The sequence below is a fragment of the Dendrobium catenatum genome, unplaced genomic scaffold (genome assembly GCF_001605985.2).
Source record: "Dendrobium catenatum unplaced genomic scaffold, ASM160598v2 original_scaffold_61322, whole genome shotgun sequence".
NCBI classification, from domain to species: domain Eukaryota; kingdom Viridiplantae; phylum Streptophyta; class Magnoliopsida; order Asparagales; family Orchidaceae; genus Dendrobium; species Dendrobium catenatum.
The window spans coordinates 1,493,274-1,508,175 of NW_021379772.1; the positions used below are offsets into that span (position 1 = coordinate 1,493,274).

Consider the following 14,902-nt stretch of genomic DNA (forward strand, 5'->3'; position numbering starts at 1 on the left):
TAGGAGTTTTAGGTGTTAGAGGTGGTTTTGATGCATTATTAGGGTTTAGATAATGGAGGGATTTTAGGATAAATATGGCATGGGGTTTAGAAATTGGTTAAGTTAGGGCTAATGGGAAAATCAAGTGCTAATGGAAAGGAGAAGATAGAGAGATAAAAGGGTAACTATATGATAATTATCTTAGACCCACTAAAGAACTTGAATTATATTGGCCACAAAGCCTCTCTAAGATTGAAGATTGGCTATCAAGCCTCTTCTATAATTTGCACACAACGTAAAAAAAAATATTATTCAATAATTAGATTATAAGATTAAATTTTATATTTATTTATATAGAATAAGCTAGCTAATCGAAATGAGGTTAGTTCATTCTTGATATGAAATTAATTTTGAGCCACTTACAAACATTCTCAAGGATTAGTGACATGTCTACTACCATCATGGAAAGAAAATAAACAAAATTCAAGCAAATAATGATGGGGATTTCTATCAAGCCAATTTTGGAAGGAGAGCAGTTCAATTTGCAAGAAATCTTCAATCATCCTTCTTCCTTGATTTAGTGTGGGAGAAACTAGCCTAATAAGGGAAAATTTACAGATTATTTCATTATCCTATTTTATTTGATATCTTGAACTCAATTTTAATACTTTTGAATCTCAACCAAATCTCACGGCATAATTTTGAGTAATTTGTAAGCATTTCAAGATAATATTTTAAGAAAATTTTACAATTTTTTTTTTGTGACAATTTCAAATTTGAGATCAATTGACTTTAAAAACTATGCTTAAGTATAACTAAATATTTTCAAAAATTGAAAATTGCAGGTTGAACAAACTTCAATTTTTGCACATATTTATATATATATATATTTTTTAAAACCGTCGGCCTTCGCCGTTAGACCGCCGGTTACTTAACCTTAAAATCATAAAAAAATAACCTTAAAATAGAAATCGGACTGTTTGGGGTCGGACGAGCGGAGGCGATTCCGATTGGGGGCGGCGGTCAGATTTGGGCCGGACAAACGTCGTCGGCGGCGTCGGATTGGGGGCGGTAGCCGGAGGAGATTCTTATCCGGCGGTCGGACGAGCGGAGGCGGCGGTCGGACGAGCGGAGGCGGCGGTCGGATGAGCGGAGGCAACCCTAGGAAAGAGCGAGCGACAGGAGAGCGAGCGACGGGAGAGCGAGCGACCGAGAGAGAAGGAAAGAGTTAAAATGAAATGCCAGACGCGGGGCTCGGTGTATTAGGGCTTAAACCGGCGGTTTTCCGGCGGTTTTGACCGCCGGTACAAAGTCACTTATCAACGGCGGTCTAAACCGCCGGTTCTTGTTGACGTCCGACGGTTTACCGTCGGTTTAGGGACCGCCACCCTTACCGGCGGCTTATATTTACAAAATCACCGGTGCAGCCGTCGTTAATAGCCGACGGCCAAACCGCCGGTGGTACCGCCGGTACTACCGGCGGTCCTAAAACCGCCAGTTAGAACCTCCGGTTTAGGGCATTTTTCCTGTAGTGTATGAATCAAAATTCATTTGGGTGCTACAAAACGATAAAATTTACAAATAAAAGTCAACCTACAAATTTCATTATTTCATCTTATTTCACGCAACTTATACAAATATGACTCTTATATTTCCACTATTGTTGCCCCTCCAACTATTTGAAATATAGACCAATGCCATCTTTGAAAACCCCTCATCATTAAAACTACATTGAGCTAATGAAATAGGATGAAATCATCTGAATCACACATATTTTGATGCCAAAAAATTATAAATGAAAACTTCTCAATGCTTTTGTGAACTTTGTAAACTACAAAATTATGAACTATTTATGATGAGTAAACATGTAAAGAGATGAACATTTTTCCTGAAAATAATATTTAAATGTAATTTTTAATGGCCCAAAACTTGAGCTAAAAATATTTTGATTTATGAACCATTAATGTTGTTATGTGAGCTCAAAGAGATAATCAATTCCATACTAAGATAATCTTCTATCTGTGATGATGATAAATTATATCCTCTACTTTTCTAGAATTATTATGGATGATCCAATCATCACAATTTTGATACATCAATTATGTCGAAATTGTAGTGTCAAGTGATTTCAAGTGTACACTTTATTCTTTGATCAATGCTTTGTGGACTCAAGAGATTGTTGATGTGGATGATGAAATATATGCAAAACTGTTGTCCCTGCTGTAAAAGCTGCTGTTTAGACTTCTGAATTTGCTCTTCAAGACCCTTACGATTCAATCCTCCTCCCCGTTCTACATCACAATGACTTCATGGATATCTATCATCTTTGCCCATCAAATGATCACTTGGGCGAAACTTGGCCCAACTAGAACTAGAGGAAAGTCAAAAAAATTTTGCGGCCTTTGCGACGAATTTTTTTTCTTGGAAATTATAATGGAGTTGCGATCGATGAAAATATTCGTCATATTTTTTTTTGCTACGGAAATTTCACGACAACTATGCTTCAAATCTGCCTCAAATCCAACGCAAATAACCCTTTCTAACTAACTGACTTAGCATTTGTTTCATTTGTTATTTATGTTCTCGTCCGCTATATCTGGACTTCGCTCGACTCCTTTGAGGGCGTTCCCTATGGAATTTCCTCTTTCGACGACGTTCCTTCCTCTTGCATTCGAAGTCAAACTTCCTCTCTGTTCTTCTTCATCGCAGCCGCCGGCTAACATCCTTCATTCGCAACCGTCGTACCTCCGATCCTTCCTGACTCTATCAGTAGCCGAAGTCGGAGATGGAGTTGGATCCTTGAGAAGGTATCATCTTTCTTCCTTTTAATCACTTCTTTTCCAAACTTTCGCATTGGAACTCGCACTCCTCACCATTCTTCTACAGCAGTAGAAATTGAGCAAAAGGGACTTTATTCTTTGCAAGGTATCCATCTTTCTTCCTTTTTCACATCTTTGTCCAAACCCTAAATCTATTACCACCGCAAGGTATGAATTTTGATGATGATTACGTCTTTGTTAATAAGACTAGAGAGGGAGTTGAATGCAAACTTGAATTATAAAGGTCAATCTTAGAGTCTAATGGGAGGGATAGTGATTTTGTGAGGACAATTCACTAAAAAGAGTACACATTTTAGATATCTTGGGTCTATTATTTATAGTGATGGTGTAATAGATGGAGATATTATTAGCATAATTCATATTGGATGGTTGAAGTGGAGGAATGTATCGAGCTTGTTGTATGATATAAAAGTCACCATCAAATTTAAGGGAAAAGTTTATAAGATGTGGTGATGAGACCTATAATGCTTTATGGTGTAGAATGTTAGCCATTAAAATCGATGCATGATATTAAGTTAAATATATGTTGTAAATATGAGGATGCTCAAGTGGATTAGTGACGACATGATGATTCATTTTTGTATTGTAGTAATTGACACGCATTCTTTTATTTCCAAATATATAGACATTCTTGAACTCTATGAAGGAAGAGAGGGATGAAGATATCAATGTGGGACTTGAGCATAATAACAAAAGAAAAAGTAGAGTGTAATGAGTGTGTAATGGAAGCGACACAAGAGCATGATATTCTCTATCATATGAATCTGCTAGCAACAACTGAGCAGCACAACTAAAGGGCTTGACGCATATCCATCCATCCTATCATCTAAAACTTGAGTTATTACCTAAAGTGTCAACATTAGCATTGATAGATTTATGTCGTCACATCCATGTAAATTCCTAAAATTATGAAGCTGATGTGAAGTAGCATTAACTAATTTTTTTTTTAATTGATACAAATCTTTTTATTTGGTCGTAAGAATTTATAGTCAAAGTGTGTTATGGATATTCAAAATAATAGAAGTTGGATATATAACCGATTGTTGCATTGACCTAAGACATTAATAGATGAATTTTTAAACGAAGTAAGTTATTTCATTTATGCAAGCTATCAATTGCCTTCCTTAATTTATATCAAATGGGAGGTTTCATTATCCATGTTCAAAAGATAAAATCAAGTCAACCTCACACCATATGAGAATATTGTTGATCTATATCATAAAGAATTCATGCCAGAATATTGGTATCACGACAGGAAAATCATGTGTTATTGGCGGCCAAAATTCGTCAATAACCATGAAATTCCGACGAAACTTTAGTCGATGGTAAATCGCGCGTTAGAAATTTTACTCCGTCCGAAATATTTTTGGCCAGGGGCTTACCGACAGAAAAAGGAAGTAGAAATATTGTTTACATAGTATAAAGGAGTTGACTCGATAGACACTTTCCTGCAATATATTGGAATTCACATGTTGAGTGCGAGCCTCATTTCGACTCTCCATACAACCGTCTACAAGTTCCAGCATAGTTGAGGAAGATAGAGTTAGGACATTAATTTGAGAACTTGGCTTATGATGCAACTAGGCCCTAATTTTAACAACATACATAAAAGTCTCAGAATAAGGTGGTACAAATTTTCTATGATTTTTTGCACACTATGCAACAACCAATTTGTAATTAGTGCATAACTCACTTATAGTTACTTATTTCTATGAAGATGTTAAGCATAAAAATATAATATAATGTACCCATAGAATACTTTAATCAATTCATTAGCCTACTTAAATAGACCAATCTGACATATAGTATAAATTCAACAAATTTATACTGAACTAAAAAATTAGTTTTCAAACTTTGTTTGAAAACTATAAAAATATATTGTTGTGTTAACAGATGCATGTTGTGCTACGGGGATAATTTGTCAGAGATTGCATATTATTATTATAATGCGCCAAAGTTTAAACAATTTTTTGGAAAAAGAAGAAAGCAGAAGGATGTGCCAATTAGTCGATTGTTCTACTTACCTATCATTTCCATATTGCAACTACTTAACCACCCATTCTTTCTCTTAATAAGAGAATAATCATATAACCCACCTTTCCACACTTAACTTCAACTCACGTCATCATCAATCATTTTATGACACCAACCATCGACCAATGTTGAAGCTCGATGTCCTCCACCACCCAAATCTATAATGTCTCTTGACTCTTATTGTATAATGTTCATCATGGATGAATGCTTAATGCCTAACTTCTAATGATCATCATCTAACACCAATCGTCTATTAATGTTGACGCTCGTTGTCCTCCAATGCTTAACTTTCAATACCCAACACAACCCATAATTATTCAACACTCGCCATTAGCCTATTCTAACATGCATTGCCTATACCAACATGTATCTCACAACAAACATTTTATAACTTCACATGATTTATCATATTAAAAAAAAAAAAATTACTTTGGTACATGCCATACTTTTATTTTTTATATATGAATATTTATATTAGATATGAAAATCATCTCTACCATCACAAATATTTCAGAACAAAAATAAATTATAAGATCGAGTAAATTTATTATTATTTTTTTCATTTCTAAGAGGCAAGTAATATGGGTACAGCCTAAAATTTCATTGAATAAATAATAATTATTAAATTAACTTTTAATGATCCCCTCATATCTATTTAAGAGTTATTTATTTATTTATTACTATTGCTCTGAACCTTCTGACATATCAAAATTAGTTGATCTATTTCATTTAAAGCTTTTTTTGTTCATCTTTTTCATGAAATAATTACAAACATTAATGGGAAAATTATATTTTAGAATATTCTGAATCAATTATTATTAATTTGGGCTTAAAAAAATTGACATATAAAACTATATTGATTTGTAACATGAAAGTTTTGCATTTTATAACTTTGGAAGAGATTTTTTTCACTCAGACTTTCAATTGTGATTCTGCCACTGACTGTTCATAGATATGGAAGATGAAGAGAGAAACTCAGGCAGCAGCGGCGGCCATTGCACGGCGGAGGCGCCGGCAACCGATGAAGGCATCGAACTTACACTACTTTGGCCGTATGAATGCTTCAAGAGCTCTTCTTTCATTGCTCGGAGCTGCGTTTCCAGCTCCTGTACTTTTTTCTGAAGGACTATGATAGCTCCCATGCATCCATAAACTGGATCCTGAAGCCTTAAGTTGGCCTCATAGACTAAGCTGTTCGCAGCATCAGCTCTCAGTGCTTCTGGAACTTCCTACAACACATATGAACTACAAATTAATATCTCCTAAAAAAATTCAAGAGAAAAAAACAAAAAGGAACTTCCTTCGCCTGAATGACATCAAGTTCGAGAGAGAGAGAGATTTTATTTTAAATAAATTATTCTTTAGAAATTAGAATATTATATAGATAAATATTAAGCTATAATTGTTAGATATGTGATATTTGTAGTTATTTTTAAAAGAGAAAAATATAAAAATAAAAAAGGATCCAAACCAAAATGAAGTTAGGGTAGGGCAATTCAGCTTCGTTTAGGATGACTTTTTTGTTGCTTCTTAAAGCAACTTTTACACTGAAAAATTGCTTTAAGAAGCAGTAAAAAAGTCATCATAAAGAGGATCAAGCTGCTTATTTCTAAAAGAAAAAATTCAATAGTTAATTACCATTAGCATCTTGGAGACATTGCTAGCACCAAAGACCTTATGTATGGCTGCAAATTTTTGGGGCTCATTAGGGGAGAAGTAAGGGAAGAAAGGGCACTCCAACACACACCGCCTGCGCAGAAGCTTGCAGGCAGCGCAGGGTGTTGAAGTGTTCAGTACTTGTTGCTTTGTGTTTGCGATAGTAGCAATAGAGACGGTCTCCGCATCTGTTTCTTCTATGATATTCTTGCCTCTATCTTCAATCTTCTTCCTAGTGAACACAATGAAATTTAATATGGATGAGAAGGATATTGAGATTTTGTTTTGCTGTAGCGATGTGAATTTCTTACCTGGAATGGGACATTCAGAAGGGAGTGGGAACTGGGAAGAGAGGGAGAAAGAGAAAGGATGGATGGAAGAAGAGAGATGAAGGGAAAGAGTGCTTTGAAAGGCAAGCTAATTATTAAAGGAAAGTGGGCCTCATGATCCTAGTTATGTATATAAGATGAGATTTTTTTCTTACTAAGAAGGCTGTTAAGGAAGATGAGAGGCAAAGTTGTATGAGAGACTTAGGGTCTATTTGGGACAAATTTTTTTCTGCTTTGATTTTCAAATCATAATCAAAATTTCTATATAGCTGCTGCTTTCAAAAAAAATATATGCTATGAAGCCACATTTTACAACAGATGCGAAAAAGTTGTTTTACTTGCATAATTTTACAACCGTCTTCACAAAAAATTATAGTTGCATCAAACAAACTTTTATTTCTTTATCTTCCTCTTTTGTCTGATTAGAAAGATTTAAAAAAATGGAAAAAAAATTAAGTTAGATATGACTTCAGAAAAATCATATGATCTATACAAATCTAGAGGCACGCAAAATTTAATTTGGAAACTTTTGGAATTAAATTCAAGACCATATGAACTTCAATCTCCGCAAATTTATAGTTGAACTAAACATCTCAATAAGATGAACCCAAAGATATCAAAAGCGTTTTAATCCTAACTTAAATGAGTCAAAATCAAACACTTGAATCATAATTAAAAACTTAAAACATTAATTGAATGAACAAATATCTCTAAATGCATTCAATATGCTTATTGTTGAATCGAGCGGCTCGATGAGACGAATCCAACAAGCCTAAGATCACTCAATTTTGACATCATAATACATTTAAATGTTGAATAAATACTTTCATGATCAAGGGAATTTTGATATGGAACGTATGATTGAGTGTTTTAAATTATGGTTCAAATTAACAAAATGTCATTCCCAAAAAATCTATAAATAAAGCATTATTCTTCACATGGGAGAGGGACGAGGAAAGAAGAGAAATAACGAGGAAAGGAGAAAAATATAGAACACCCTTATATTTTTTCATTTATCACCACAAAAGACCACCACCAATTATTGCTATCGACGACCACCACTCTCACCAACAACCATCACCATCAACCACTGCCACAATCTCTAGAATCCTGATAAGATTGAACTATGTTGTTGGGTATAGTTGTCTGCATGTTGACATATACTTTCTATAATCCCTATCGGAGAAAGTAAGCATCGTTGTTAGATGTTAATTGTCCATCTATAGATATTTAATTTTTGTTATTCCCCATAGGAAAAATCATACATTTTTATTCTCAAATAATCCCCTCTTGCTAATTTTTAGATTCTATTTTTATATAAATTGGATTAAAATATTCTAATTAACTTTATTCCTTAATTATAAAATGTTGACTAAATATCATCTATCATAATTTTAAAAAAAATATATTATATTTTAAAAATTATGAACATGTCATTATTCTCGTCTAAAGCTCATCACATTTAGACTTCATTTTTTATGAAAATAATGATAATAAACAAGATTAAATAGATTTAAAACTCATCACATTTAGAATTCGTTTGGAACAACTTTGTTATTGATTTCTAGAACGTTTTTTTAGTATAAAATTTTCTAATTCAAGAAAATTTCAACTAAAAAGTCATTTTAGAAAGCATTGAGAAGGATGTCCCAAATATAGCCTTGGGACGACTTTGTTACTACTTATAAAGCAATTTTTTAGTACAAAATTTTTTAAATTAAAAATTCTTGTACTAAAAAATTACTTTAAAAATAATAAAAAAATTATCTCACACGAAGACTTAAACTAATTGAGTGTCAGTACAAATACAAATAAAGAAATGAATAAATTTGAACCGACTTTACAAACAGGCATGGTCGGTGAATGAATGTGCTACAGATAGATTGCTTCTCATTCTCTAAGTCAAAGCTGGGATTGGAACTATTATTGAGTTTGGTCCTTTCATGACTCAAGTTGCAATAATAAATATTATCAAAAATCTGGAGACTTTTGTTTTGCCTTCAAATATCTAGAAAATTATGTTCAAGCTAAGTCGGCCATAATTGGCATGATAGGCTGATAGCTCGTAGATAAAAAGAGACTTATTAGTTTAGAAGAGAACTTATCTAACAAGTGACTAAAATCTTAGAACTAGTACTAGCTAGATGAGTATGATTTATAAAGTCAACCCTAGCGATGGCGCAAGAGGACGATTTTCTCTATAAAGGAAACTACTTATCAGTTACTCGAGTATTTGACCGTCAACACATATTGAGTTAGGGACTGTTAAAGAGCTCGGTAGACGACTTCATTAGGTCGAACTTTTAGAAAGGTTTTGAATTAATGTCTTCTCTGATTGACCTCTTTTGTGTTTTTTTGCCTCTATTGGCTGGTTTGGATTTTCGGTTGTGGTCATTAATTAGTGTTTTTTTTGTTTTCTGCAGGTGATCCAGACAATGATGAGACAGGTTCCTGCTCGCCCCCTAGATGGATGTGACTTGTTGACAACCTTGGTGGTTGATTCTCTCGCTCTGGTCGAACATTGGTGTACCTTGTTTGGGATGTGGGATGATGCTTGTTTATCTCGAGGTTATCTTATGTATGGTTTGTGGGTTGTTGCCTCCAATGGATGGTCTTGGCCTTGCTTCTAGGTGGTGAACATCTCTCTTGCATGAAGCCTCCTTTCATTTACTGAGTTTGACTGGCATCTTGGCCTTCTTGATTGTTTCTTGGTTATTTGTGTTGTCTTCATAATGTCTAATTTTAGTTTTTTATTATTTTGAGTTTGCTTTCCTTAATTTGGTGATTAATGCTTTGTAATTTTGTTTGACCTTTTTTGGGCTTTGTCTGTAATTTCTTTTCTATGGAATGAGATTTGGGAAGAAAAAGCAAAACAAAACTTCTCAGTGAGACGAAATAATATACACTCCAAATGGTATGATATGATCCAATTCCAAGTGAACTCAAATCAAGCAATTAAAATAATAGTAAGAAACTTTTGAATTTTAATTAAAAGACTAAATGATCTCAAATTATAGCTTGCTTTTAGCCAAATTGAGAATATATTGACAAAACGAATTTATAGAGCTCAAGATCAATAAATTCTAACATCATTAAGGTTGCTAGTTTTTAATTAAAAAAGTATGTGATCAAAGGGGTTAATATGAATTATACATTGAAGTGTTTTGGACTCTGCCTGAATTTACAAAAATGTTAATCTCCAAGACGAAGATGTTCAAGAATTAAGAGAATTGAAAAGTCTTCTTGTATTTTACATCATCACAGCAACAACCACCACTCCAATCACCACCACAATCTTTAGACTTCTATTAATATTTATTTATATTGTTGGGTTTTACCTGTCCACCTCCGAACATGAAATGTCTGTAATCTCCATAAAAAAGTCATATAATTATACAACAACTATTCCAACTCTTTCAATTATGATGAAGGGATGATTCTTGTATCTGATATGAGATAGTGGATTACTGCAAATAAGTCAGATTCCATGATTTTTTTTCCTACCGTGATTTTGCACATAAAAAATTAAACTTATTATTTCCTATAATTTTTTCTATATATGCTATATTTTTTTTATCAAAAACTAAAATATAAAACACAAACTCTACTACCTCAAAATTTTTAAACACCTAGCAAATATAATTATTTGGGATTATTGAAACATTAATTAAAGTTTGTACCAAAGAAGCCATTTGCATTAGCAATTAATCCGTTAGCTCGCTTGACGTGTGTAACAATCTCAATAAAATCTAAATTTCCTAGCCTAATTAATTAATCAATTTGAATAGTTTGATTAATAGGTAAGACAAAATGTTCATTGCATGCTTGCGTGTTAGGCGTGAAAATCACGTAACTTTTCTGTCTTCATGCATGCACCTAATAATAACGTACATGCATGTGTAGGACTTTGAATTCTAATCCAGTCAAATAAAAGCGTGTAACATAGCTTATTTTTATCTAATGGTTAAGAGCTAAGAATATTAGCTAAGAAATTTTAAATTGGAGTCTTGCATATATAATATGTGTGTGAATCTGTCTTAATTTGTCTAATTTTTCAAAAAAAAAAAAAATTTACATGCGTGTATAAATAATATTTTTCAAGAATAGAGATAACTTAGGTTGCATTTGGAATAGCTTTAGAGCATTTTTCTACTTTTAAGTATTTTTTTACTAAATAAATAACTTTACAAAACAATAAAAAATTTATTCTAATGAAGCCTTAAGTTTCGTATGGGACCGTTTTCTTAATGTTTCTTAAAACAAATTTTTAGTACAAAAATTTTAATTTTTGTACTAGAAATTTGCTTTAAGAAGCAGGAAAAAAATCGTTCCAAACGAAGCCTTAGTTTTGCTTGGGCAGCTTGTCAGGTCATACTTATTTTAGATATATTTGAACATCAAAAAGGGTATTTTCATAAATATTATAGTTGTTATGTATTTACATATTTAATTTTTATTTTAATGATATACATATACTTTTAAGTATTATATAAGTAAGTGTAAAAGAAAATTTTTGTATGTATGTATATTAAAAAAAATGTTATATACGGGCATGAAATGATTATATGAAATAAATTTAATTCAATCTAAATTATATTATATTTATTTATTTATTTTAAATAAGTTTAATTCAATCTAAATTATATTTTATTTATTTATGTATTTATGTATAGGGAGTTATTTGATTAAAATACTGCATATGAAATCATTATATGTTCACTATTTTATATCTTTAATTTTATCATTTGATTTTATTTTGGATTTTATAACCATATTTCTTAATTTTGTATATTTCTCGTGTTCTAAATATTTAATACGTGAAAATTTAAGGCTTATTTTTGGATTGACGAGCTACATTTAAAGGTGGGCTATGCTTCGGTATGGGCCAAGCAATCTAAGTTAGATATAAAAAAGTTTATTGCACATGTGGGCCAACCCATCTTTACCTATCTGAGATTAACGTAACTTACTTTGGGACAGTTTTCTTATTGCTTCTTAAAGCAGATTTCTAGTATAAAAATTAAAATTTTTATACTAAAAAACACCTTTAAAAAACAGTTAGAAAGCCGTCCCATTTGAAATAGCTTTCTTACAACTTCTTAAATTAAGCAACTTTTTAGTATAAAAATTTTAATTTTTTGTATTAAAAAGTTGTTTTTAAGAAGCAGTAAGAAAGCTGTCACAAACATGCTACTAATGCTACAAATTGACTGATGACATGCATATTACTTCTTTATCGTGCTTTGAGTTGGTTGTAATATCGGATGACCTGCTGGGTTTTTTAGCTCAAGTCGGAACAAAGGATTAGCTGTTTGAGATTAATCATATTATGATTCTTTAGGTTTATTGTTAGTTTATTTCTTTCTATCTTTTAGCTATTCTTTTGTATTTATGATTGATGATGATATATTATAATTATAAGATTCTGAATACTATATATGATATTTGGGTCAAACAAAATAAATGTATATGAATTTTGATCAATATAATTTGTTTTCACTATTTTATGACTTTATTACGGATAATAAATTTAGTTAGTTCTAGTTATAATATATTAAAAGATTTAAAAAAAAAATCTTTCAAATTAGAATCTAGGGTATCACATTGTAGGCTTATTAAACACAGATTATTATTATTATTTTTTTTTTTTGCTTCCTAGATTATTTCTTTTAGTGAATTGTATGATTCAAATATAATTTATTTTATAATGGAGTTAAGAATTCTTGTAGGAACAAGTTCGTAAGGTTAATTAATTCCAGTCATACTTGAGAAAAAATCTTAATTAGGAAGCTACACTTTTGTTCCAATTTGACATATTATCATAAGAAAAATTTAAGGTTTTGTTTAAGACGTCTTTCTTTCTACTTCTTAAAATAGTTTTTTAGTACATAATTAAAAAAAATTGCACTAAAAAACTGCTTTAAAAAGCAAAAAAAAAAAGCTGTCCCAAACGAAGCCTAAGTTGATTTCAAGGCTGCTAGGGCTCATAGGACATAGTTTAAATAGGAAAATTTTAAGAAATGTCAACGAATAATGAAAATGGCACAAAGTTCTAAACATGCCTCTTATAAATTTTATTTATAATATTAAAAGGGCTATAAAAATTAAAAAATATTACACCTGAAAATAATAATAATAATATATGATTTGACAAATACAAACTAATGCAAACATGTTGATTAGGTTGAATGGTATATGTGTGGCTAGCTATCTTTGGTGTAGCTTGGGATTCTCTTGAAGAGTACCTTGGGTGAGTTCTGGGGGAGAGTGTCATAGATAGGGCTGCAAGCGAACCAAACGTTCGACGAGCTATTCGTAGTTCGGTTCGATTAAATCTCATTTGTGATCGTTTAATTAACTAAACAAACAAACTTGAACAATATTTTAAATACTAAATACTTGAATAAACAAACTTGAACACTAATGCGTTCGGCTCATTTATGTTCGCGAACAACATCATTTGAAGTTCATGCAAAGCTCGACATTAAGCTCGATAAGAAGCTCGATTCGTGTTCGATTTAGAACTCGTGAATAAGTTCGATAAAAATAATTAATATTTGACAATAGAATTAATAAATAGACAATTGCTTTTATTATAAATATGTTCGTTCATAGATATGTTTATGAACGTATTTATTTGATAGATAAAAAAATTCGTTAAATATGTTCGCGAACAAGCTCGATAAGCACTAAACGAACGAACATAAACTGAACATGAACCGAACATGAACATTAATTAATTTAAATGAACTAAACATGAACACAAACAATAAAGCTCGAACAAATATGAATCAAACTTGAACAAGCTGATATTAAATGAACACAAATATGAACACTCACATACTCGGCTCGGCTCGGCTCGATTCGTTTGCAGCCCTAGTCATAGATTGATCCTTGTGAGTGAGTGCCCCAAATGATCGATGAGTCCATAAAGATAAATCCCTTGGGGAAATTGATGAGTTTTCTAGGTAAGTATGGATGTAAACTAGGGATGAACATATTTGATGGTACCATGATTGTGGGTTATTATGTGTGTTTGCCTCCTAAAGCTTTGACTAGAATATCTGTGGAAGACAAATGGACATGACTAGACATGGATGCATAAATAAACAAACTTAAGAATTTTTCAAAATGTCCTACAATAAAAGATCTACTAAGCAAAAAAGCATAATTTCATAAAATAACCACATTATCATAAATCATGCAAAGCACCGATTTAAGATTTAATTGTACCACAACATTATTTTTCAGAACCTGGATTATTTTTCATTCAATTAAAATAATATAAATTCTAAAACTTTTGATATAAATTTTTTAAGAAATAATCAAATATTAATAATCTCAATCTCTATAATATATAAAAAGCTATGCTGTAAAAATTTTATCAGTACAATAAAGTTATTCACATTTATCGGTAACAAAATTATAAATTTAATTAGAAAATTTAAAAAAATGAGATAATTAAAAAAATAATAATAACTATGAAAAATTGGCTGCAGTTAAACAATTCGAGGGGGGAAATTTGATAATTAGATTAGTTAAATTCCTTATTACTATTTAATCACAGTCGATATGTCCGAGTGGTTAAGGAGACAGACTTGAAATCTGTTGGGCTTCGCCCGCGCAGGTTCGAACCCTGCTGTCGACGGTGAAAATTTTCTTCTCGATTTGGAAGTACTTTCTGAATAGAAAACTTGTTGCCTTTTTGATAAAATAAAAGATATTTATAATATATACAACTGTTTAATAAAAATTGTTTTTAAATAAAAGATATTTAAAATACAAACAATAAATTATTTAAAAATTTATATGAATATTATACTATTTTATTTTAGACATAAATATCTTTAAAATAATTATTATTACATTTTTTAAAAAATAAGATAATTTAAGGCTACAATTTTCTTATTGCTTTTTAAAGAAATTTTCTAGTAAAAATTTTCTGGAATTGAAAATTTTTTTATTAGAAAATTGCTTTAAAAAATAGTAAAAAAATCATCACAAACAAAGTCTAAATTGAATTGTGATTTGAACTTTTAAATATTATTTTGCATAAATATTTAT

The 14,902-nt window shown here is 31.4% G+C and overlaps 1 protein-coding gene and 1 non-coding gene across 2 annotated transcripts; one reads left to right on the forward strand and one right to left on the reverse strand.

The window, feature by feature from the left end:
* Positions 1-5,691: 5,691 nt before the first annotated feature.
* Positions 5,692-6,927, reverse strand: LOC110112956 (LOB domain-containing protein 15-like). Its single transcript, XM_020845361.2, has 3 exons — positions 6,821-6,927; positions 6,492-6,741; positions 5,692-6,082 (listed from the first exon to the last, which is right to left on the reverse strand). The coding sequence occupies exons 1-3, from the start codon at positions 6,832-6,834 to the stop codon at positions 5,774-5,776; spliced, it is 573 nt and encodes a 190-aa protein (XP_020701020.1). The 5' UTR covers positions 6,835-6,927; the 3' UTR covers positions 5,692-5,773.
* Positions 6,928-14,404: 7,477 nt separating this feature from the next.
* Positions 14,405-14,486, forward strand: TRNAS-UGA. The gene has a single exon. It is a non-coding gene; the product is annotated as a tRNA-Ser (tRNA).
* Positions 14,487-14,902: the final 416 nt, after the last annotated feature.

Excerpts from the sequence above, each read along its gene's own strand:
- LOC110112956 (XM_020845361.2), bottom strand. Across the intron at positions 6,083-6,491 it reads ATGTCTCCAAGATGCTAATG|GAAGTTCCAGAAGCACTGAG; the intron begins GTAATTAACTAT and ends TATGTGTTGTAG.